Source organism: Psammomys obesus, unplaced genomic scaffold, assembly GCF_907164565.1.
Source record: "Psammomys obesus unplaced genomic scaffold, mPsaObe1.curated_primary_1811, whole genome shotgun sequence".
Classification (NCBI taxonomy): Eukaryota; Metazoa; Chordata; class Mammalia; order Rodentia; family Muridae; genus Psammomys; species Psammomys obesus.
The window spans coordinates 496,608-519,999 of record NW_026590503.1 but is presented as its reverse complement, the minus strand read 5'-3'; the positions used below and the strand labels follow the sequence as shown (position 1 = coordinate 519,999).

Sequence of the window (23,392 nt, the reverse complement as noted above, 5' to 3'; positions counted from 1 at the left end):
ATAATAATAATAATAATAATAATAATAATAATAATAATAATAATAATGTAAAAACTGAAAAAAAAATATTGTGCCGTAAGCCACAGATGTCTTGTATGCCTCTAACATCTCTAACGTGTGAGGAGCAGATCTGTTTTTCGCTCTGTGCTGATTATTCTTGTGAGCAGTTATTCAAAAAATGGCATGGGCATAATTGTACAAATTGCCATAAGCTAGGCAGATTGATTAGAAGCTTATAAGCTCTCTTTTGTTGTTCCTATCCTATGTTTTTTTTCAAGCAAAGTGTCAAGGGCTGTGGTGGTTGGAGAGATGTTCAGTCATTTATTACTCCAAGAAAAATTACCACCAAGTTAAATGCTTAAAATGAACAATCACATAGAGGTTCACTGTTCTGTATAGTAAAACTAGCACATTTAGGTGGGTCCTCACTCTTAAAGGTATCTTAAAGCTTACATAGTACCTGACCTAAATTCTTTTGAGAGTTTTGGAGGAAACCTCTAATCTCCTTTATGTACTGCACAAAGTTAGTTTGAAGGAATAGAAAGATTTTGGAATATTTTTCTTGATGTTTAATTTTTGAGTCGTTTGTATATCCTAAATATTAATCTGTTAAGTAGGACTGGCAAAGTTTTCCCCATTCTCTAGGCTGCTACTTTACTTGATTGATCTGGATATGACATGGTTGCAATCATGGACACACAATCATGCTATGACTGTCAGCATGGGGCCTGGGAGAAAGGGATGAAAGGAAAACAGGGACAGGAGGGGGAAAGGAGGACTAGTTGAGAGGGAGAATGGGGTCATCAGGTGTGTGTGGAGGAAGAAACTATGAACGTGTTGCAGTGTAAACAAGTGAAACACTCAGAAACAAAAGTAAGAGAATTTGACACTTATAGGAAGGGGCCATGTGTGGTTCCCAAGGGATGCCAACATTCTTATAAGGCCCCCTTAATTCTGCTGCCAGCTAGTGAGCATTCTTCTTGTCAAGGGCTCACTGGAGTCACATATGCCCATAGCAATATGAGTTTACCATATAATGTAACACAGTCATGCATACGCATCTTATCAGAACAGAAGACGAACTCTCAGTCAAGGGAAGACATCAGAGGCTGGTGAAACTCATTTGGGTAAGACTGTCTTAGAACTCAGCCTCTTGCACTAGTCACACTTAAATATTAAATATTCGACACCAAATACTCCTTGGTGTAGAAGAACTGACAACTATACAAGCTTTATAATGGTTCTGTGCAATTTGCTTCCAGATTTGTAGCATTTTCTCTCATGTTGGTCTCTTTTATGGGTATTTTGAGTTGTTAATGGGACTTCCCCAGAACTTATTGAGTTATTTGATTCATGAGTATATATTTGTTTTATATTTGGCTGCCTAGACTTCTCATTAATTTTAATAATGCCATCTATTTTCTTGGCTTTGTTGGGAGCGTCATCACAGTTTTATTTAAAGCAATTTTTCTCTTTTTAAATGTTTATATTTTAATTTTCTTTTCCCTTTCACTGCACTGGTTATAAAATCTAGAGAGCTGCAGAGTACCAGTAACATGATTTCCTTGCCTTGTGCCTCTAGACTCAGGGCTTCTAATATTTTCATCAACTGTGAGTACAGAGGAGGCTTGGGGCAGAGATTGCACATTAGAGAAAATGTTCCATCATATTCTTAGGCTGCTGACATGTTTTGTTTTTGTTTTTGTTTTTTTGTATCACATTAACAGTAGACTTTTAGCGGACAATTTTCACAAGGTAGTGAGAGGGTTTTTTTACGTATTAAATTAGTTTTATATTTATTTATATGTTATCAAAAGGAAGCTGGTTGAATCAGCATGTATTATTCACTCAATGCTTTTTATGGATGTCATTTGTTCATACTTTATAGGTATTGTTTAACCTTACATTCATTTCCATTTCCTGTAATAATTTATTTTTATTTTTTAAATTATAAGTGTGTTTTTTAATAATTTTTATTTTTTATATTAATCACAGGTTATTTACTTTGTATCCCAGCGGTAGCCCCCTCCCTCATTCCCTCTCAACCCCACCCTCCCTCATCTCCTTCCTGCTCCTTTCAAAGTCCACTGATAGGGGAGGTCCTCCTCCCCTTTCACCTGACCCTAGCTTATCAGGTATCTTCAGGACTGGCTGCAAAGTCCTCCTCTGTGGACTAGCAAGGCTGATCCTCCCTCGAGGGTGGGTGGAGGTAAATGAGACAGTCCTAGAGTTCATGTCAGAAATAGTCCCTGTTCCCTTACTAGGACACCCACTTGGATACTGAACTACCATGGGCTACATCTAAGCAGGGATTCTAGGTTATATCCATACATGGTTCTTGGTTGAAGAAACAGTCTCATGAAGACCCCTGTGCCTTGATATATTTGGTCCTTGTGGAGCACCTGTCCTCTCCAGGTCATACTAACTCCCTCTTCTTTCATATGATTCCCTGCACTCTGCCCAAGGTTTGGTTATGAGTCTCACCATCTGCTTTGATACACTGCTAAGTAGAGTCTTTCAGAGGCCCTCAGAGATAGGCTCCTGTCCTGTTACTTGTTTTCTCCTACTTCCAATGTCCACCCCATTTGTCTTTCTAAGTGAGGATTGATCATATTCCCCAGGGTCCTCCTTCTTGATTAGCTTTTTTAAGTGTACAGATTTTAGTATGATTATCCTATATTTTATGTCTAAAATACACATATAAGTGAGTATATACTGTGTGTGTCTTTCTGCTCCTGGGACATCTCACTCAGGATGATCTTTTCTAGATCCCACCATTTGCCTGCAAATTTCATGATTTCCTTGTTTTTAATTGCTGAGTAGCATTCCATTGTGTAAAAGTATCACAATTTCTGTCTCCATTTCTCCATTGATGGACATTATTTAACAACTCTATGCTTATTAAGAAGAACCATAATTCCATATGATCTAGGGTATTTATATTAAAACTGGTTGTAACTATAGTGTATTCAATGATAAATCTAGTGAATTATAAAATAGCCCACAGCAGAATTAAGGGTGAGCAGAGGGTTAATAAAATAGTGACATCATTTTAATCAGTTATTGTCTGTGTATATGTCTAACCTAAAATTAGCATATGGGCCAATAACAACATACCTTTTCAATAGGAACACATTGTTACATTCAGTGGTTTTAGGATAGTAAGAAATATTCAGACATTAATATCATAATCTGAGGAACTAAAATATAACATAAAGAATAAAGATAAGATGTATTTAGAAATCTGAGCTAGAGAACAGAGGAGAATATAAGGAAGAGATGAATAAAAACAAATCTGAAAACAAACACTCAAGTAGTAGAAATAAATAAAATTGCATATTTTAAACATGATTTAGAATACCAGAGCTCAGTCATTTAAGCAGAGCCTCTGTCAGCCTCTGTGATGTTTTAGAATCTGACTATTGTCTGCTAATGGTAGTGTAAATAACATCCAGTCATATAGTTAAAATAAGGACATAGGAAAGATGAGACTCCATAAATATCTATAAATATCTTACTTATTTTAAGACACAATCCACCTTAAGACACCAAAGAAGGAGGAGGAGGAGGAGGAGGAGGAGGAGGAGGAGGAGGAGGAGGAGAAGTCATTACACTAACAATACTAAAGCCTGACCTCAATATTCTGGGTTTCTTTTTTTCTACTATAAGAATGAAAATGTCATAGAATTATGAGTTGTGACAATCCAAACAACGTTAGTATGTTAGTGTCTGTATCACATGAAATATAAATTGCTTTAGATTTTTGTCAGAGAAAAATGGTAGTAGGAAGAAATGAGGGACACTCACACCATTATTGCTTAAAAGGCCCATATTTCCAGGCAGTTCAGTATTGCAGCATTCAGAGTTTACTGTTGGATGTGATCACTGATGGCTTTTTTCCCACAATGTATTGCACTCACACAGCCTCTCTGACTGCCTGATTGGTGCCTGAGGGGGGGGTGGAAGCAGGGAACATGAGAGTGGGCATCAGGGAACAGGAGCTACTGGAGATGGGAGAGAGAAGAAAGGGCAGTGGGTACATTGCATGTAGGTATGATTCTGTCATAAATAAAACAAAGCTTGACAACTTCAAAATAATAACAAAAACTCATACACCTCTAACAAAAACAGAAATCACACACACATAAAACAACTGGTTAATGCTTGTGCATAGCATAGTTTACAAACCTGTGTTAGGTAGTCGTGCTACAAATGGACAGAAATGTCCTACTGTATGCTAATATTTTGTTATTTAGTTTTGGAAGTTCTGTGTTTATATTTTCTAATGTGTAAGGCATTTTATATTAAAATGATGAGGTATTCACAGTGAGTTGCAGCCTTTATGGGGCAATGTTAGAATGACTACATCATATTTGAACTAGGAAGCTGGTATTGGTATAATGTGGGCACATGCCCTCTGTCGCTGTAGCTTGTGCACAGATATGTGTAACTACCAAGATTAAAATCATTGTTACAGAACACCCCTTAATGCTAGTCTATTATAGCTTCTCTTCCTCCACTACCCTTAGCCCCAATGATCACTAATTTTTCATTTAGAGTATGCCCTATGAAATAAATCGTACAGTGTATGGCCTTGAAAATGCCTTGCTTCATATAGTATGATTCTTGAGAGATATACAAGTTGTTCTTGACTGCTGAGTAACATTCTATCATTGTTTAATCATTTACTCATCAAAGGGCTTTTTTGTTGTTTGCCTATATAAGTTAGCTATTACAAACAAACCTGGTATAACAATTGTGTCAAGGTTTTTAATGAAGATAAGTTTTAATTTGTCTAGGAATGTCAGTTTGGGGATATATAGTAGGTATATGTTTGGCTTTGTAAAGGAAATTCAATGAAATTAATCTTTTAAAGAAAGAATTATTTTGTCCTCATTGGAAAGTAATAATAAAAATCACAGTGGCCCTACCCTGGGATTTGGAAGTAACTGGACATTATGTTAAATCTGGTCCTACCGTTCCCAGTTGTGTGACTTGGCAAATTGGTTAATCCTATTGCAGTTATATGCTGTTTTATTTCATATGGATTTCTCTAACTCTTCTTTTTAAATTTTAACTTCTTTCCCAGTCCTATTAAGGTATAATTGGCATAGATTTTTGGTACTTAATCTGTATAATATATTTTCATGTCATACCATGAACATATGATGAAATGAAATCATGATCTTGTATGCAATGGGACAATACTCCCTGAATAATTTAGAAATAAAGACAAATTTAAATTTAAAAATACTGTATCTCTATAATGTTCTTTTTCATTTATGTCATTACCATTGTTGACATCTGATTTTATTTATAACCTGCCTTATGAGATGTGTGTTTATGACCATGGCATGCATGCTCTACCCTCTGCCCTAAATGAATAAATGAAAAAAGAAACTAATTTTTCTTAAAAAATAAATGGTGTGATAAGTTGTTCTTGATACACAAAGTGAAAAGATGATATGGATGGACAGTAGAGCTGTGGTGGTTTGAATGAGATGTTCTCCTCAGCCTGGGGCATTTGAATTCTTGGTCCCTAGTTACAGGTGCTGTTTGGAGAGGTTTAGGAGGTACAGCTTTACTAGAAAAGTATGTCACTGGGCATGAACTTTGAGAATTGCCAGTGCCAATTTACTGTCTTTGCTTTGTGTTTATGGTTGAGGATGTGGGCTGTCAGCATTCTGTTTCAGATGCCTTTTGCTTGCTGCCATGCCTCCCTGCCACGAGAGTCTCATTGCCTTGGAACCATAATTCCAAATAAACTTTTCTGTAAGTTGCCTTGATAAAGGTATTTTTTGACACCAACAGAAGAGTAACTAGTACAGAATTTGTGATTTATTATTCCTACAAAGAATGTAAATATTAATTCACGTTTGGACATAAACAAATAGTACATACTTTAACTTCATTTTTGAGCTCAAAATGTTCCTGTTTTAACTTCCTTACTGCTGGCATTACACGAATCCATCAGTGTGCTTGGCTATATTTATTCTTTTAGTGCATCATTTGCACTTTCTTTTATGAAAATATTTATGTGAATAAATGAGAAACTGCCATTTTGAAATGATTTAAATTAAATGTCAAAAGTGTATTTTGGGGGATGAGAATTTTATTTATTTGTATTTTTCTGTGTTAAATGCATTTAATGTGTGTATACACACAGACATCAGGTTATAATATATATCTTGCTTTTATTTCATTTGATTTTTTTTATTACGTATATGTTTCTGTATGTACCTATGCAGTGCCAGAAAAGGCCAGAGGTGTTTGGTCTCACTGGAGCTGGAGTTAACAGATAGCTGTGAGCTTCTTAACCCAGGTGCTGAGAATTGAACTCAGGTCCCCTGGAAGAGCTTTATATCCCTCTAAGTATACATCTTGCTTTTGAATAATTACTACAGGTAGTACTCACCTGTATCATTATGTATTTTGTAACCTGGGTTTGTTGATATTACAATTATCTAACCACTCTAAAAAGTCTTTCTTTCACATGAGTTCTAGCAAGTATTTTCAATGTTTTTTAACTTTAAATTTTTGGAATGATTTCCTACATTTCTTCTTTGAAATATATTGAATTCTGTGCACTTTAGACAGGGGAAGTCTTACCATGATAATTGCAGATAAGCAGCCATCTAGCTCTCTGTCAATTCCTGTTTAATCTTCTTATTTTTAAAACATACATTCCATATGAGCATTATTTACTTTGAACTATTCCATCAATGTTGCTAAGAGCTTGCTTGCTAGGATCCAAGAATGACTTGGGCAGTCCCTGCTCTCAGGAAGGTACACTGCAGGGCTCAGTCTGTAGTGCTCTTTCATTGACCTAAACATCTGTCCACTCACTCACTTCCTTGAGTCTGTTAGCTTCTAAACTTCACATTAGCACTTCTGTATTCAAGGAAAAGAAATTATCTATGTCACCCATGCTCATGTGACACAATTGCTCTTTAAAATATAATGTCATTCATTCAGCCCCACATTCAGAGCTTATCTCTTCAACAAAACCAACAGTGTTAGTCTCAACTGTTCTTGTCAGGCCAAAAGCACCCTGATAGCAGTGTCTCTGGTACACCTGGAATGATGGCATGGGCGAAGATGACATGTAGCTAGAATGAATCAGATTGCCTGTGTGTCATGTGCTTTTGAAATGTTGTATGGACATAGCTGTTCTCAGTATCCATCCTCAATTGACTTTGTTGCTGGGCTAGAAAATTCCACCTGAATCACAAGAAATAATTTTGCCTAAATTATTTTTTGTGAAAAAAGGCTTTTGTGGAAAAAAAAACCACACTTTACTTATTTTAATATCAAGGGCATTTTTTGGTCTAGATTTTACAGTTCTAAGCTTGAGAAAAAAACAAGGAGACACTGGATCCCAAAATACCATTCTTAATGACAAAGTAATTGTCCCTAAAGCTTAGAGCAGAAATCAGCAGCCAAGATGCTCATGCCTTACAAGAGTCAAGATTCTTTACATTTAAATGTTCTATCTATAACACAGTCCCAAAAATCATCTTGGCTGGTGGACTATTGTCTTAAAAAATGTCCATTTTGAACTATCATTTACTTTATATACCCAGAAATGTGCTTATAATAGACAAAAACAAATGAAGCATCCATATTCTTACCACCTCATACTATAATTGAGTGCTCCACAGTATTCTTTGTGTATCAGAATCTCCAGGAGTGTGTGTGTGTGTGTGTGTGTGTGTGTGTGTGTGTATGTGTGTATGTATGTAGGTAAGTAGGTTTTGTGTGTATGCATGGCTGTCTGCATGCATGTATGTATGTATGTGTGTGTGTATGAAGTCTGTGTCAGACTCTCCAGCTGGTTTCTTGGCTTTTTTAATTTTTTAAGGTGAAAATTTGATTTTGATGCAGAGGAATGTTTGAGAGCCACTGTTTTGGTGTTCAGAGAAGCCAGTCAGCAAGCAAGAATGGTATAGAACTTCAGCACTGCTCACTGGAAAGACCCTGAGCTGGCACCAGGTGGTGCTGTAGGCAAAACTCAGGGCATTCTTCCAGTGTCCTCTGATCACAAGGTGCCTGCCTACCAGCTCCAAGGAGTAGCAGAGGCTCTCAGCAGAGAGCGATGTCCTTTTGCTTGGAGTGAAGAGTGTATGAAGAGATGGGTATTACCTCTTACAAAGGCTCCTAGTTGCTTTGGGCTATTTAGTAACTTCAAGTTTTAAGTTGATTTTAGGGAAAAATATTGAAGAATGGTTCTGCTGATGAGTTCTGATGATTTCCTCTGTATTTATTTTCCCATTTCCCCAGAAATATATTTAATATAGTTATAATTCATATACTTATAAATTCATATGTACATTATGTTTAACAGTGGGTATACACAAAATATTGATCTGAGAGTATGATTCTGTATGTATTGGGACTCATGGAGCAAGAATAGGCTAAAAGCCATTAAATTTTATTGCAAAAAGACTGATAGTAGATAATGATAACAATATTTTCCAATTATCTTTTCCAGTGAGATGCAAGGACTACAGTCAGCTTGAACAATAAATTTAACTAAATGACACTGAAACATACACAGTGTTTCTTTTTCTTCTTCGTTCTAGGGATTGACCTCAGGGTCCTTGACATGTTGGCAAGCTGCATATCCAGGCCACTTCTTTTCCAGTGTTCTTTAGCATATTGTCTGTAACCTCTACTCATTCTTGTTTAAAATGGTGAGACGTAAGGTCAGGTATGGTGGTACAAACCTAGGATCCTAAGACTTGGGTGGCAGAGGCAGGAGAATCAGTAGTTGAAGTGTCATCCTTTTCTACATGGCAAATTCCAGGCCCACCTGGACTGTAGGAATCCAAACACAAACTACACAATCCGAATTGGCACAGATGTGCTAAAAATAAAAGGAAAGTCATTTTAAACAGAGCCTGTTTTTATTGAAAGCTCATAATATTTAATTTTAAAATTTTAAGTTGCAGTTGAAAGTATTATTTTATCTTCCTTTTGTGGATGAGAAAATTGGTGCTCAGACTAGTGAATTCATCTAGGCTTTGATTCAAAATTATACCCTTAATTACAATGGCAATATTCTTTCTACTGAAGCCCACTATGCATATCTGTGTTGTCGTAAGTCCAGGTCTTCTTTTTGGCAGAAATAATGGCAATAGATGGTGAAACTGTATGTTAGTGTGGAAAAGGGATAATATAGGGCCCCAATACTCAACTATTTGTCAGGGATTTCTGTTTCTGAGGCAGGGAGGGAGGAGGGAAGGGAGAGAAGAGGAGGGAGAGGGTAAGGGAAGGAGGCTGGATTCTCAAACCACCTATGTCAGAAGGCACCACTGAAGCAGACAACTTGTCCAAGTTATTTCTAACTTTTCCCTCTAACTAATCCAGAGAAGCAGAGAAAAAGATGGATCTCCTAACATGGCCATTTTTATGCAACATTTCATTTAATCCCTAGAGTGGCATGACAAAGACTGAAATTCTTAAAAATTAATAAAAGTAGGTGTTTTTATTTTTTTCCTTTATTTAATCACTTCACCGCCTGATCCCAGCCCCCTCACTCCTCTCCTTCCAGTCCCACACTCATGTCCTGTCTGCTCCCTTTTCTCCTTCATCTCAAAGAAGGAGAGGCTCCCAAGGAGTTCCCACCTACCCTGGCATTTCAGTTGAAGCAGGACTAAGGGAATCCTCTCCTACTGAGGCCTGACAAGGCAAGTTTACAGACAACATGCTGAACATAGAAATGTTTACTGTTTCCAAAATTTATATGTTAAGATCTGGAACAGGAGAATTCTGACTCCAAAATCTTTGTGTTTTCTCAAAATGGATTTGTGTGTAAGAAAAGAACACCAAAAATATGGGTCATGGACAGCCAGGAAGTGCTCATGATTTACTGGCAAGGATGCTTTGACACAAATAAGAAAACAAACTCTGACACAGGTTCAGTTCCTTGGAATTTGGAGGCCTGAAGCTTCAGATTCATTGCTACACTGTAAATCTCACTTTGGGTTCAGCCCTTTTGAGTCATGAGCTGATCTGTATGCCTTTAGAAAAACACAACACAGAATATTTCTCTTGCATGGTAAGGTGTGGGGGTGGGGTGCAGTGGGGGTATGTGTCTCAAGATCAACAATTATGTCATAGAAGTCACAGCTGACAACTCAAGCAGCAGCTCAACTCTGGGCTAATTCATCCCTGAGAGTTTGCTAGAAACACCTGCTACTTAAAGTGAGTGTTGAGCAACAGGGTGCTGGAAATGTCCTATGTTGACAATGGTAATAAGTTCATTAATGATTTTCCATAAAGTACAAATGCTTGCTCTTCAGCCTTGAAAAACCACAACCCATATCCCAGGGTGTATGATATATATATATATATATATATATATATATATATATATATATATATACACACACACACACACACACACACACACACACACACACAAAGACAGGGACACCTTCTACCCAAGCCTGTGTTTCAGCCCCTTGATGAATGTATAAATTTTATATTGCCAACTTTTAGGGTCTTGGGAAAGCTGCTCAGAATATGGGAGTTGGAACTTGTCTGTTTAACCTGAATCCTATTAACAGAAATTTAGATGACAAATGCTGTGTCCACTAGGTCTCACTAGGCAGGTACATTTCTTCTCATTTTGGGACTTTGCCTGGTATGTGTTTATATGTTAGGATGAGAGACAGAGTTACGTGGATCCACGTTTTCCTTGCAATCTGACAGAATTGGCCCTGCGTAAATGAAATGACATTGCCACTGATGTGCGTCAGGAGAGTTCAGGCGAAGGGCTTTGCTGTACTAGTCATTCCTCCTCCTTCCTGGGAATGCTGTGTTTCTGCTAAGTGCTTGATTTGTAACATATGCTCATTGGGAAGCTTGGACATAATTTTTTTTTTCCTTTTTACAAAGAGCCCCATTTATGGATCATCACTACTAAGTAAACTGAAACCCTCAGCACGGTGTTTGAAAATATTTTTATTTTTTATTTTCCCACCAACTTCCTGCAAATGTCACATTTATTTATTCTTTTACTTGTTTTTATTTTAACACTTTTACCCAAGAATAGTATACACTTCTATGTTTCAACTTGTGTTATTTGACTATTTTGTAAGTATTCTCAAATTCTTTGTGAACTGAAGAATGGTGTGGGTATATGTATATGTGCATTTCCATGTAAATGAACTACTTGAAAATAGATAAAATTAAAATAGAAAATATCACTTGACAATTACATTCTTACCCTAAGTCTTAGAAGACTATCATTTTATACTGTATATTTTATCAGATGTCTACAATACTACACTGAATACTCCTTTCTTCAGGAAACATGCTCTGAACTTAGAAATATGCTCTATTTTATTAATTTGCTTATTTGTTTGTTTGTTTATTTATTTATTTACCTCAGCGAACCTCTGATATTTCCATTTGGTATTTAAAATTTTTAAGATGTGGTAAAGGAATCTATCCTCAGTGGCTTTCATACCTGCTTATATCTAGCTTATGTCTAGTTCCTTAACAAAACTTTTGCCATGTTTTCTATTTGTCTTAAATTCTAAGACTAAACTCTAATTCATCATCCATGATGAATTTCCTACACTAGTGGAGCTAACAGAAACGAGTAGCGCTGTTCCCACAACTCTTTCCTTCTTGTGGATTGCACAGCCAGTCAGTGGCTGTTTTACTCCTAAACCTACCAATGACAAACTTACAATTTAGCCATACTCATACTTCAATTCACTACAGCTTAGTTTCATTAAGAGTAAAACATTTTTTATTCAAACCACTGCTTTTTTCCCCTTTTTCACAACCACTTGTAAATTCAATTATATATCTAGCTCTGAAGGATAATTACATAGTTGACAGTGTTTAATGAAAACGTAGAACCTTGTTGTTATCTGAATATATTGAATACCTCCCCAAAGGCTCATGTGTTAAATAAAGGCTTGGTTGCCAGCTGATGCACTTTGGACATTTGATTGGATCATGAGAGTTCTGTTGTAACCAAACTATACTTACTAGTGGATGGGAATAATTTAAAGAAATAGGCCATCAAGTGTGTCTTTGAAGGCAATGCTTTGTGTTAGTGTTACTTTTAGAAGTGTGTGTGTGTGTGTGTATGTGTGTGTGTGTGTGTGTGTGTGTGTTTTGCAGCTTCTCTCTTAACCCTGCTAACACCCAAATAATTGAGAATGGATTATTATATTTGTTTAATCAGCTTTATGGCACGAGAACTGAGAGTTATTAATATACATCTATTTAATTTTTATTTCTCTTCACAATTTATTCATTATATATCCCTATGAAAGCCTCCTTCAACTCCACCCTCCTTCCCTCTTCCCCCTATCTATTTTCCCTAGTCCACTGAAAGGGGGAGATCTCCACTATTGCCATCTGCCCACAGCTTGTTAAGTCTCATCAAGACTGCCTGGATCCTCTTCCTCTGTGGCCTGGCAAGACCTCATCACCAGGGGCCAATGATCAAAAAGCAGTCAATTTGAGACATTCAAAGACTTAAAGAGACCTGGAGCATGCTAGAGGCAGCCCCTGCTCCCCTCACTCAGAGATCCACATGGAGACTGAGCTGCCAATTGGCCACATCTGAACAGAGGGTTTAGGTCCTCTCCATGCACGGTCCTCGGTTGCTACATCAGTCTCTGCAGGAGCCCCTGGACTCAGATCTTTTAGTTTTGTTGGTCTCCTGTGGGGCTCCTGTCCTCTCCATGTCGCTCTATTTCTATCACTCTCTTCCTCCATAAGACTCCTTGCACTCTGCCCAGAGTTTGACCCTGAGTCTCAGCATCTGCTTCCATCCCCTGTTGGGTGAATCCTTTCAGAGGACCCTCTACAGTAGACTTCTGTTCTGTTTTCTCTCTTCTATGCTTCTGGTGTCTATTCTGTTTGCCATTCTGAAGGAGATTGAAGCATCCTCTGTAGGGTCCTCCTTAGTGTTAAACTTCTTTAGGTCTGTAGATGGCAATCCTATATTATATGGCTAATAGCACTTATGAGTGATTGTATACCACACCTTTCTTTCTGTTTCTGTGTTACATCACTCAGGATGATTCTTTCCTGACATTTTAGTGTTTGTTGTCATCTGTAAAAGTGATAACTGATGTGGACATATTTATATTTTAATGCCATATAACACACCATTTAGAGAACTAAATAAACAGGTCTTTGGAAATGACAGGGAATTGAGACATTCAAAGACTATTAAAGAGACTTGGAGCATTCTGTTTCTACAATATAATGATTTTCATTATATAAAGATCATTGCAAACATTTCAAAGAGCTGGGGGCAGCTCAGTGCTAGAGCACTTGCCTAGAATGTACAACGCATCTGGCTTCATCACCAGCATAGGGACGACACATTGGCACTCTTTAAAGAAAGAAATCTTGTAAAGTGCATTGTTTTCATTACTTTCAAGGTTTTTTTTTTTTTTTTTTTTTTTTTTTTTTTTAATAAACCAAATTCCACACCCCTCCCCATTCTTTTCTCCCTCAAAAAGCCCTTGGAACACTTAAGTTCTGAGTTTGGTTGGGTTCCCAGTTGCTTAAGGGCTGGTGTACTATTAGCAAAATAACTCAGGAACAACACTTTGCTCATCAATTCTTTAAGAAAAGGTAGTGGTTCGGGATAACTAAAAGGCTCTTTAGAAAGCCTGTGTTCCAAATTATGTGGATAGTAGATGGACATCTACTAATTCCAGAAAACACAGATTCATGCTTCTCTAGACAATGTTTGATGACAAATGCTGCCTCTAAGTAAAACATCAAGACAACACAGGGCAGTGATGGCTGTGTTCTTTGCCACGCTGGGTAAACCAGCCCTGTTCTAAGCAGTGGGCACTCTTCACTCTGCGTTCTAGTCCACGTTGTTTGCCGCATTCCACTTTTCCCCCTGCCCACGTGCTAATCCACATTTAGAATATAGTATTGTGGTGAATTGTATGTTCTGAAAGATTGGGACAGGAAGAGTTTCGGGAGGTGGATGGGAGTAGCCTGCAGCCTAGCTGGGAAAGCACAGGAGTGTTTCTTCAGTGTGGCTCTAGCAAACACATCACTGGGCAACTTGGTTTCAGGTTTTTGGCTACAACCCCAGGCTTTCTACAGCAGAAACACCCAGGTGAGCTCAGCAGGCTCTATTTGATTAGAACTGCAGGTCAATCTGGTTACACAGGTTTAAACAACCAGGTTGAGGGATATGGATGACTGGGGTGGCTGGATGAAGGGTGAATCTGTGAAGAACTACAATAATAAGACCCCATGCCTGTGTGCCCCGGATGCCACAAATACTCAGCAAGAGGTTTGTGCTGGCCTTCCTGAAGTGCCACGATCCTTCTGTAATATTAATACAACTACTACCCAAGGCCCATGGGGGCTTTCCATGTAAGGACTTCTTGTTTTATTTCAAAGGGTTAGATTTTTTTTTTTAACTTGGAAGGTTATTCATTTCAAAGAATCTTGGAATGTAAATTGTCCTTTGTTGCACCCCCATAAGAAATGAAAGCGTTCAGAGAGATGGTTAAATTATTATTTCAGTTAAAATGTACTTCATCTTTCTGAAGATGCTTTTCCATTAAAAAACCTGTTGTTCTTTGTTAATTAGCATTTGCTGCCAGCTGTGGTGTGCTAAGGACTTTTAACTTTGGACATCATACTTGGTAAAATCCAACCACGGAATTTTTAAAGGGCTGCCAGGAAACTTGAGGACTGAAGGAAATTTTCATATTGCATAATCCATTTTTTACTCAGATTTTGAATGTAATTTCCCCTATCACAAGAAAAACTTGTTCTTGAACCATTTAGGTTTTTAAATATGCTACTTTTTAAGATATTCTTGCCTGTGTCTTAGAAAATGCCTCTCTTTCCCTTCCTTTTTTTTTTTTTTTTTTGTCCTTTCTTATCTTTTTTCCCCTTTATAAAGCCAGAAAAGGCTTGCAATTTTTTTAAGTCTTTTGTTTTCCTTCTGCAAGCTTTATTTCTCTTGGTACCTCACCCTAGCTTGGAACTCACCAAGTAGTCCAGGTTGGCCTTGACCTCACAGCAATCCCTCTGCCTCAGCTTCCCAAGACCTGGGATTAAATGCATGAATCACCGTTTCTCAGAAATCAACAAACTCCCAAAAACTTCTTTTGAAAAGAAGTCAATAACTTAAAAGAATTACTCCAAATAATAAGGTCAACTTGAAGGTCAACACATTACTCAGGAAAAGAAGACAGATTATTGCTGCAATGTGGCTGGAAGGTTGGGTAGTCTTAGGGTGCAACACTGGGAACTTTAAGAAAGAGAAAACGGGGATCTTGTGTGACTAGGTATATATGCTGGCTCCTACATTAGGAAAAAAAAAAAATTCTGTGTCAGTCACTTGCTTTTCCGGTTAGTCATGTCCTATTACTTTGGCTTGAAAAAACTTTCTTTTATATGCACGGGTTCCTTGCTTACATGTGTCTTTGTACCTCATGCAAGCCATGCTGTCAGAGGCCAGAATATGGCTTAAATGCCGTGGTACTAAAGCTACCAGTGGCTGAGAGCCACTACAAGGGAACCCATGTCTTCTGCTTTAAACACAGCCATCTCTCCAACCCCTTGAGGCTTATTTTAGTCCACTGAAAATCAGATTTTTAAGCATTTGTTTTTAGTGCAGTCAAGAAGCAGAGGGAAATCAACACTAACTGAATCTCACTGAAAAAATGAACTCTAAACATAAAAGTTTACACTTTTAACTGTAATTCTTCTGTCTTCACTATTGAATAGTACTGTTATTTTAAAGTACCACAATTAATTTATCCACTTATATAATAAAAGATATTTTGTTTAAGTTCAGTTTGTGTTTACATAATTAATAAATATTCACGTTAATCTTCCTATTATTTTTTGAGATTATAATATATTTACATTTTCCCTTCTCTATTCTCCTTTCAAACCCTCTACTATACTCCTCTTTGCCCTCTTTAAAATTCATGGTCTCTTTTTTCTTGTTGTTACATACATATGTATTCCTAAATATAAAACTATACCTTGCTCAGTCTGAGTAACAATACTTGTATGTATGTTTTCAGGGCTGAGCGTTTGATAATGTATAACCAATTGGTTTGCTCTTTCCTTGGGATTTTCCTAGATAGTTTATGGCTTTGGAGGATCCTTATCACCCTATGTGGCATAACTTCATTTAAACTACATACATGTGTGACATATATACATAATTTTAATTAAACAAATAATATGATTCCACATGAACTTTTCAAACATTTTTAGTATTATTTATCTCTCCTCCCTCTGAATTGCCTTTCCTCCCACATTCTCAGGTCACCCCCACCCCCCATTTTACTCATTTCTCCCTTAATAGCATCTGCAGTGCATGCCTTTAATGCAAGTGCTTGGAAGGCAGAGGCAGGTGGGTTTCTTTGAGTATAAGGCCAGTCTGGTTTACACTGTTGGTTCCAGGCCAGCTAGAGCGACATAGGAGGACACTGGAGAGGTGGAGGTGTATTATTGTTGTTTTGACATAAGCAACCAATAACCCACAACTTCTTCACTGTTCTTCATGGCTGACTCAGTCAGGCAGACATCAAGGTTTCATGAGTGTGAAACTTCTTCTGGGGTCTCAATTCTGCATCCTTGGTAAATTTCTGTTTTGATTTCAAATTGTGTTACTTAGTACACATTTATAACAAATGCTGATAGCTGGTGGACAGTGAGCACTACCATGTTCCTTTTCTGGATTATCTTTAACATTTGTCTTAAGTATTTGCAAGCATGTTTTAAAACAACATGCTTCAAAAACAGCATATTGTGTATGATAAACATAACAGTTTTGATTTTTCAATTAAAAATAAAATGGAGAAATTACTGACATACTCACATATATAGAATATATGCATAATGCAATTTTTCTTGGGATTGCATTGGATGTTTAGAAGAATTTGAGAGAGAATTTTCAGATTTGTTATATTTCATTTTCTACTGAACAGAAATTATCCATCTATTATTCTTTCTCTTATCTTTGAGACGTCATTGTTTTATATTGATTCACTGATGAATGTTTTCAAAGTAAACTCTTTGTGGTTAATCCGACATTGAAATTTTTCAAAAAAAAATGCTAACATGCATTTCTGCTATCTAGCAGAAGCAGAAACCTATGTAGATATTCTTACGTGAAGTTTTCCATTTGAGTATGAATGACTATTTTTAGATCATTTCCTCTGCCAACTTATTTTTATGTTCTTATAATTAATATGTCTCTATTTGCTTTGCAGGTGTCAAAATGCTAACCAGTGAACGAGCCTATTGTTGGCCAAGAGGAAGTGCTCGAAGTAGATCTGAAGGAAATTTGATAGACATGGAAGCCTTAAAACTCTCAAAAAGTCACAATATGACAGGTACAGAAATTTATCATCTGATGTTTCTGTTTAAATAAATCAAATCATTTCTAGTACATATGGAATGTTTGCCTCTAAAAAAGTGCTATAGAAGATTTACAAAATTATCAAGAGTAAGTACTATCACAGACTAAAATATCATTAAACATAGCACTGACAGCTCTTCCAAAGAACCCAGATTCAGTTCCCAGCACTCACATGGCAGTTCACAACTGTCTGAAATTCCACTTCCAACGGATATAACACCTTCACACTAATGCACATAAAATAAAGTTAAATAAATTCTAAAAAACATAAATGTTTTCATAAGAAAGTACACCAATAGGGCTAGAGATGCCTTCATGGGTACAGTGATTGCTGCCTAAGCATAAGAACAGGCTTTGTTTAGTCAGTACATATTAAAAGCCATGCATAGGTGTGCATTTGTAGTTCCAATGCTAGGGCATCAGAGACCAGCAGATACCCGAAGCTAACTCTCCAGCAAGTGTAACTGATCAGTGAGCTCCAGTTTCAGGGACAGATCCTGTCTCAAAAAATAAGGTGAAGCTTGATAGAGGAACACACCTGATCTCAACTTCAGGCCTCTATGTGTAGATGTAATTGTATGCGGGGGAAATGAGTTTTGAGAGAGTTAAGGTAGATGACTGAGGATATGTGGTAATAAGAGAAACCTTATTTCTGTTTTTCAAAATCTGCCTTGTACCTTTTAATAAGTAGCATAACTCACTTAAGATAAACGTTCTTCAAATATTAGGAAAAAATGTCTAACAATTTTCTAAATTATTTTCTAAAGAACTTCAGCTAACTCAGTTGTCTATGATGATTCTCATTGTCTCTAAAGCAATATTAAAAACACAAAGTTCTCATGTTTGTGACTAATATTTTCTATGAAAGAGCCAAACAAATGCCACTCTAAATATGAAATGTCTGATGCTTCAAGCCCTTTCCAGAGAAATACTAAAGTGTTTCTGTTTCTAGTGCATCCCCTCCTTTACCATTATAATATCTCAAAGTCCAATGAATTACTACAGGCAGTAAATTCACTGAAAATGCTTTTTCAGTGTGTCTTTCCCACACATACAAAATATAGTGTTAAAGTTATTAATACAGTGTTACCAGAAAATGAATAATTAATGATGATGTTAACTTAGAAGACTGTTTTGAAAACTATTTTGACTGTGCATGGATATCTTTGATATTTTTTTAGATATCATTTGAAAAAAAAAAGACATCAAAGTAATCTCTGGATATAATGAAACCAATAGTTTAATGTTTAGAAAAACCTAAATGTTTGTTGTTTTTTCAGAAGTTTACTTTGGGTAAATGAAACATAATATAATAAGGTATAACTTTATATTATATAAGTAAACATGTTAAATACATTATTAATGTGTTGTTATATGAAATTATCTACTGTATATTCATTTTCTTTACATTTCATGATACCTTAAGATAAAATTAATGTATCTGTACTCAAAATAACTTGGTAGAAAATTTTCCTTTCCTCATTATAAACAGTTGATATGATTTCCTACTGAGAATGTGGTAGATAGCAGTGTGGAGATCAAAATTGAAAACCTAAAGTTTTGAATTTTTAAAGTCTAGAGATATTAATCATGGTTGTATCTCAGATTCCCACTTCATTTTCTGTTTGCTTTTTAAAAAAAAAAAATAACAAGCATGCCAAGGACTAGGCTTGCCTCACAACTGGCCAGATGTTTCTACTGTCAATGGTAATAGTGATGCCAAAGCTACATGTCTGTCCTGGAGTAAGCTGTCTGCCTCGAACCCGTTTCTGGATGACATCACACAGCTAAGAAATAACCAAAAGAGGGATAATATGTCCATCTTGAAGGAAGATCCTTTTCTTTTTTTAAGACAAATAGAAACAAGAAATTCCTTTGATTCCTCTGGTGATGAACTTGACATGGATCAGGTGCTGAGGCCATCTTCCTCAAGGAAGTCAGGAAGGTCTAAGAGTGTTTCAGACCTCCTGGATACCTTAGATTATATGTCATACACTCATCAAAGTATGAATATCTCTGACCAGATCCTAATGCAAGACTTAGAATGGCTTCAAAGTGACCGAGAAGCATATAAAATGGCTTGGCTAAGTCAACGTCAGCTGGCCCGCTCTTGCCTGGAACTGAATACAATTAATCAGAGTCCTGGGTGGGCTCAAACACAAATTGCAGAAAACATTGCAGTTTATAAATTAAATCATCAAGGAGGGTCAGTCCAGTTTCCTGACTCAGATATCACTATTCATGTACCCCAAGGACACGTAGCTGTAGGGGAATTCCAGGAGGTATCTCTGAGAGTGTTTATGCATCCTCCACCAAAGCTGAACCATGATCTCTCCTGTACTGTAAGCCCCTTGTTGGAAATCAGGTTAAGCAACCTGAATACCATGGAAGCTATTTTGCTGGAGATGAAAATTGGGGCAGAAGTCAAAACAGATCCCCTGAGCCAAGTCATGACAGAAATGGTGTGTTTCTACAGCCTGGACAGAGAAGGCCCCTTCCGAGCACTAAATAACTGCTATATCTACAGAGACACTATCCAAGCAAAGCTGCTTGACCTGAGCCGGACAATGTACATAGTCATAGCTGCACAGGCTAAGACCATTCAGCCACCAGCTGCTACTATCTGGGATTATATTCACAAAACCACATCCATTGGAATTTACGGACCCAAATATATCCATCCAAGTTTTACTGCTGTTTTCACAGTCTGTGGACACAACTACGTGCCAGGAAAGTTTACAGTCTCTGACATTAAGAAAGATGGAAAAAGTACATCTCCAGTCGTATTTCACCTCTGGGGGAAGCATTCATTTTTACTTGACAAGCCACAAGATTTAATTATTTCAACTTTTTCCTGTGATCCTGATTTTGAAGTAAAGGTAGAGGGAGAAGAGAAAGTAATTGCACAAAGGCAATTGGAAACAGGTGTGGTAGTTCATCAACACGTTTTCTTTTCTTCAGTTGAACGCAGAAAGATGGACTTGTTTGTTTTCCGGGTTCAAGTGGAGCACACCAGTGGAAAACCAGTCACACAGTTCTTTGTCACTTCACCTGATCCAGCCCCAAATTTAAAAAGGTTCTCACATCTGCCAGGCTATTTCCAGAAGGAGAGAAAAGGACAGAGAATATCTTTATTATCGACAGGGCTTGTTCAGTACCCCACTTTCCAAGATAAAAAATTGGACTTTACCAATTATGGGGTTACACTGAAGACAGTACTGAGGCAAAGTAAGATTGACTATTTACTTGAGTATTTGAAAGGGGACACAATTGCCCTTCTTGGAGAAAGTACAGTAAGAGCCATTGGACAGTCCAAAGTGAAAGAATGGTATGTAGGAGTTCTCCGAGGTAAAATCGGACTTGTGCATTGCAAAAATGTCAAGGTGATTTCCAAAGAACAAGTGATGTCTACGTCTGATGGCATTTTTACAACTAAGAATCTTCTGGAACAAATTGCTTTGCCATTTAAAAATCTGACTTATATATACTCTGTTGTATTGACCCTGGTGTCAGAAAAAGTTCATGACTGGAAAGTTTTAGCTAATGTCCTGGGATACTCACATCTGGTACAGGAAAATTTTGATAGAATTCAAGCAGACAAGGAACCAGAAAGGGTTTCTTACATTGTTAAGAAGTTAGAAGAAGATTGCCATGAAGACAGAAATACAAGGAAGTTTCTTTATGAACTGATTGTGGTGAGTACTGGTTGATCATAATTCATTTTAAAGAAGTTCATAAACTTGTTGATATTTATAAACAAAAAGATAAGAGGTGAAATGAAAAACTTGTAGTCTCGAATACATTGAAGTTACTGAACAGGAAACAGAACTTTTCCTACATGGTAATAGCTTTGGATTCATGATTTGAAAGTCATTTGTGATTTTTCTCAGAAAACAGGTCCATAATAGGTCAGCTTGTAAGAAATCTTAAAGGTTGTGTTTGTGTTGGGACTTATCTTTTAAACTTAAGAGATTATTTCTTCTTTTCTCAAATGTTTAGACAGCCCTTCAAATATCAGAGAAGCTCCATAACAAGAAAGTAAATAAGAACAAACTTAAACAAAAACACCTAACCTTAATAGAGGCTCATTTTTGAGTGCTTGTTTTCTTCAAATATATAAGCATTAACAATTATTTTATCAGTTTAATGTTAAGTTGCTGCCCTACTGATCTGAAGGTTCAGGTCTGAACCTTTACATACATTTGCATACATATGTATGTTTATATTCCTATATTTTTCAAACGTACTTAAAGCAACTCTTATACTTGCCTGAAACACATAGTAAGGGAGAAAGTTCAAGTGTGCAATAAATAAAGAGAAACTGATAGCATTCCACTTTCCCTTGTAGGAGAGTGTTTGACTTTATTACCTTGTGGTTTATATTAATAGAACCACATTAATAATGAGGGAGACCAATGATTTAAATTCAGAAACTTCTGTATGTTTGTTCAAAATTAAAGGAGTATCATATGTTTGTTCAATAAACATCATTCTAGACAAATTTAAGTTATATTTTACTAAAATAGATTCTGGTTAATCCTCTGGTAAGGCAAGGAATGAAAGTTAGGGGGAGTGAGTAATTCTCTAGATTCAGAAACTATGGACTGCAGGAGCCGTGGGTACTGATAAAAGGGCAGATATTGTTCTATTAGCAGTTAAAGGCATTAAGACATACCAGTAGAATGGCTTATCCATGATCCCATGGTTAGCTACTGAGGCTATACTAACACTTCCCTAAATCTAGTATAGTTATGATCACTGTGGTGGCTTGTTGAATATTCTTTTTTTTATTAATTAGACTTTATTCACTTTGTATCCCCCCATAAGCCCCTCCCTCTCCCCTCCCAAACCCACTCTCCCTCCCTCTTCTTCACACATGCCCCTCCCCAAGTCCACTGATAGGGAAGATCCTCCTCTCCTTCCTTCTGATCTTAGTCTATCAGATCTCATCAGGAGTGGCTGCAATGTCATCTTCTGTGGCCTGGTAAGGCTGCTCCCCACTCAAGGGGAGATGATCAAAGAGCAGGCCAATCAGATATGTCAGAGGCAGTCCATCTTCCCATTACTATGTAACCCACTTGGACACTAAACTGCCATGGGCTACATCTGTGCAGGGGTTCTAGGTTATCTCCATGCATGGTACTTGGTTGGAGTATGAGTCTCTGGGAAGACCCCTGTGTTCAAATTTTCTGGTTCTGTTGCTCTCCTTGTGGGGTTCCTGTTCTCTCCAGATCTTACTATTTTCTACTTCTTACATAAGATTCCATGCACTCTGCCCAACAGTTGGCCATAAGTCTCAGTGTCTGCTTTGATAGTCTACAGGGCAGAGCCTTTCAGAGGCCCTCTGTGGCAGGTTCCCAGCCTGTTTCCTGTTTTCTTCCTCCTCTGATGTCCTTCCTCTTTGCCTTTCAGGATGGGGATTGAGCATTTTAGTCAGGGTCCTCTCTCTTGATTAGTTTCTTTAGATGTATAGTTTCAGTAGGTTCATCCTTTATTACATGTCTATATGAGTGAGTATATACCGTGTGTGTCTTTCTTAAATGTGAATCAGTGTTCTGAGTTTAAAAGCCTCAACTACATGTGTGGTGGGGAAAAGGATGTCAATTTCTAGAAAACTTAGTGCAAATTATAGTTTAAAGGGAAAAAGTCAATGAGGTATTTCTAAGTATGATATGTACTTGCTGCTGCAGGCTCTGCTAAAGATGGATTGCCAAGGGCTAGTGGCAAGTCTTATCCAAGAGGCTGTTATTTTGACTTCAGCAGTCAAGCTTGGAAAAAGCTGGAGGGAACTTGCTGAGAAGTCTGCAGGACTCACTAAGCATCAGATACAGGCATATGAGATCCCTCACCGGGGAAAATCTGGAACTGTGTCAGCCGAGGTGAGGTTCACTTTTTCTCTTCTCTTCTTTTCTTTTTTCTCTTCCCTTCCCTTCTCTTCCCTTCTCTTCCCTTCCCTTCCCTTCCCTTCCCTTCCCTTCCCTTCCCTTCCCT

At 37.3% G+C, this 23,392-nt stretch overlaps 1 protein-coding gene across 1 annotated transcript in view; it reads left to right on the top strand.

The window, feature by feature from the left end:
* Macc1 (MET transcriptional regulator MACC1) overlaps positions 1-23,392 on the top strand; it is a 76,102-nt gene that overhangs the window by 39,677 nt on the left and 13,033 nt on the right. The window contains exons 2-4 of the mRNA XM_055607558.1: positions 17,253-17,375; positions 19,055-21,096; positions 23,092-23,280. Of these exons, the coding sequence (XP_055463533.1) occupies positions 17,261-17,375; positions 19,055-21,096; positions 23,092-23,280 (2,346 nt within the window). The 5' untranslated portion in view covers positions 17,253-17,260. The remainder of the gene's footprint in view (positions 1-17,252; positions 17,376-19,054; positions 21,097-23,091; positions 23,281-23,392) is intronic.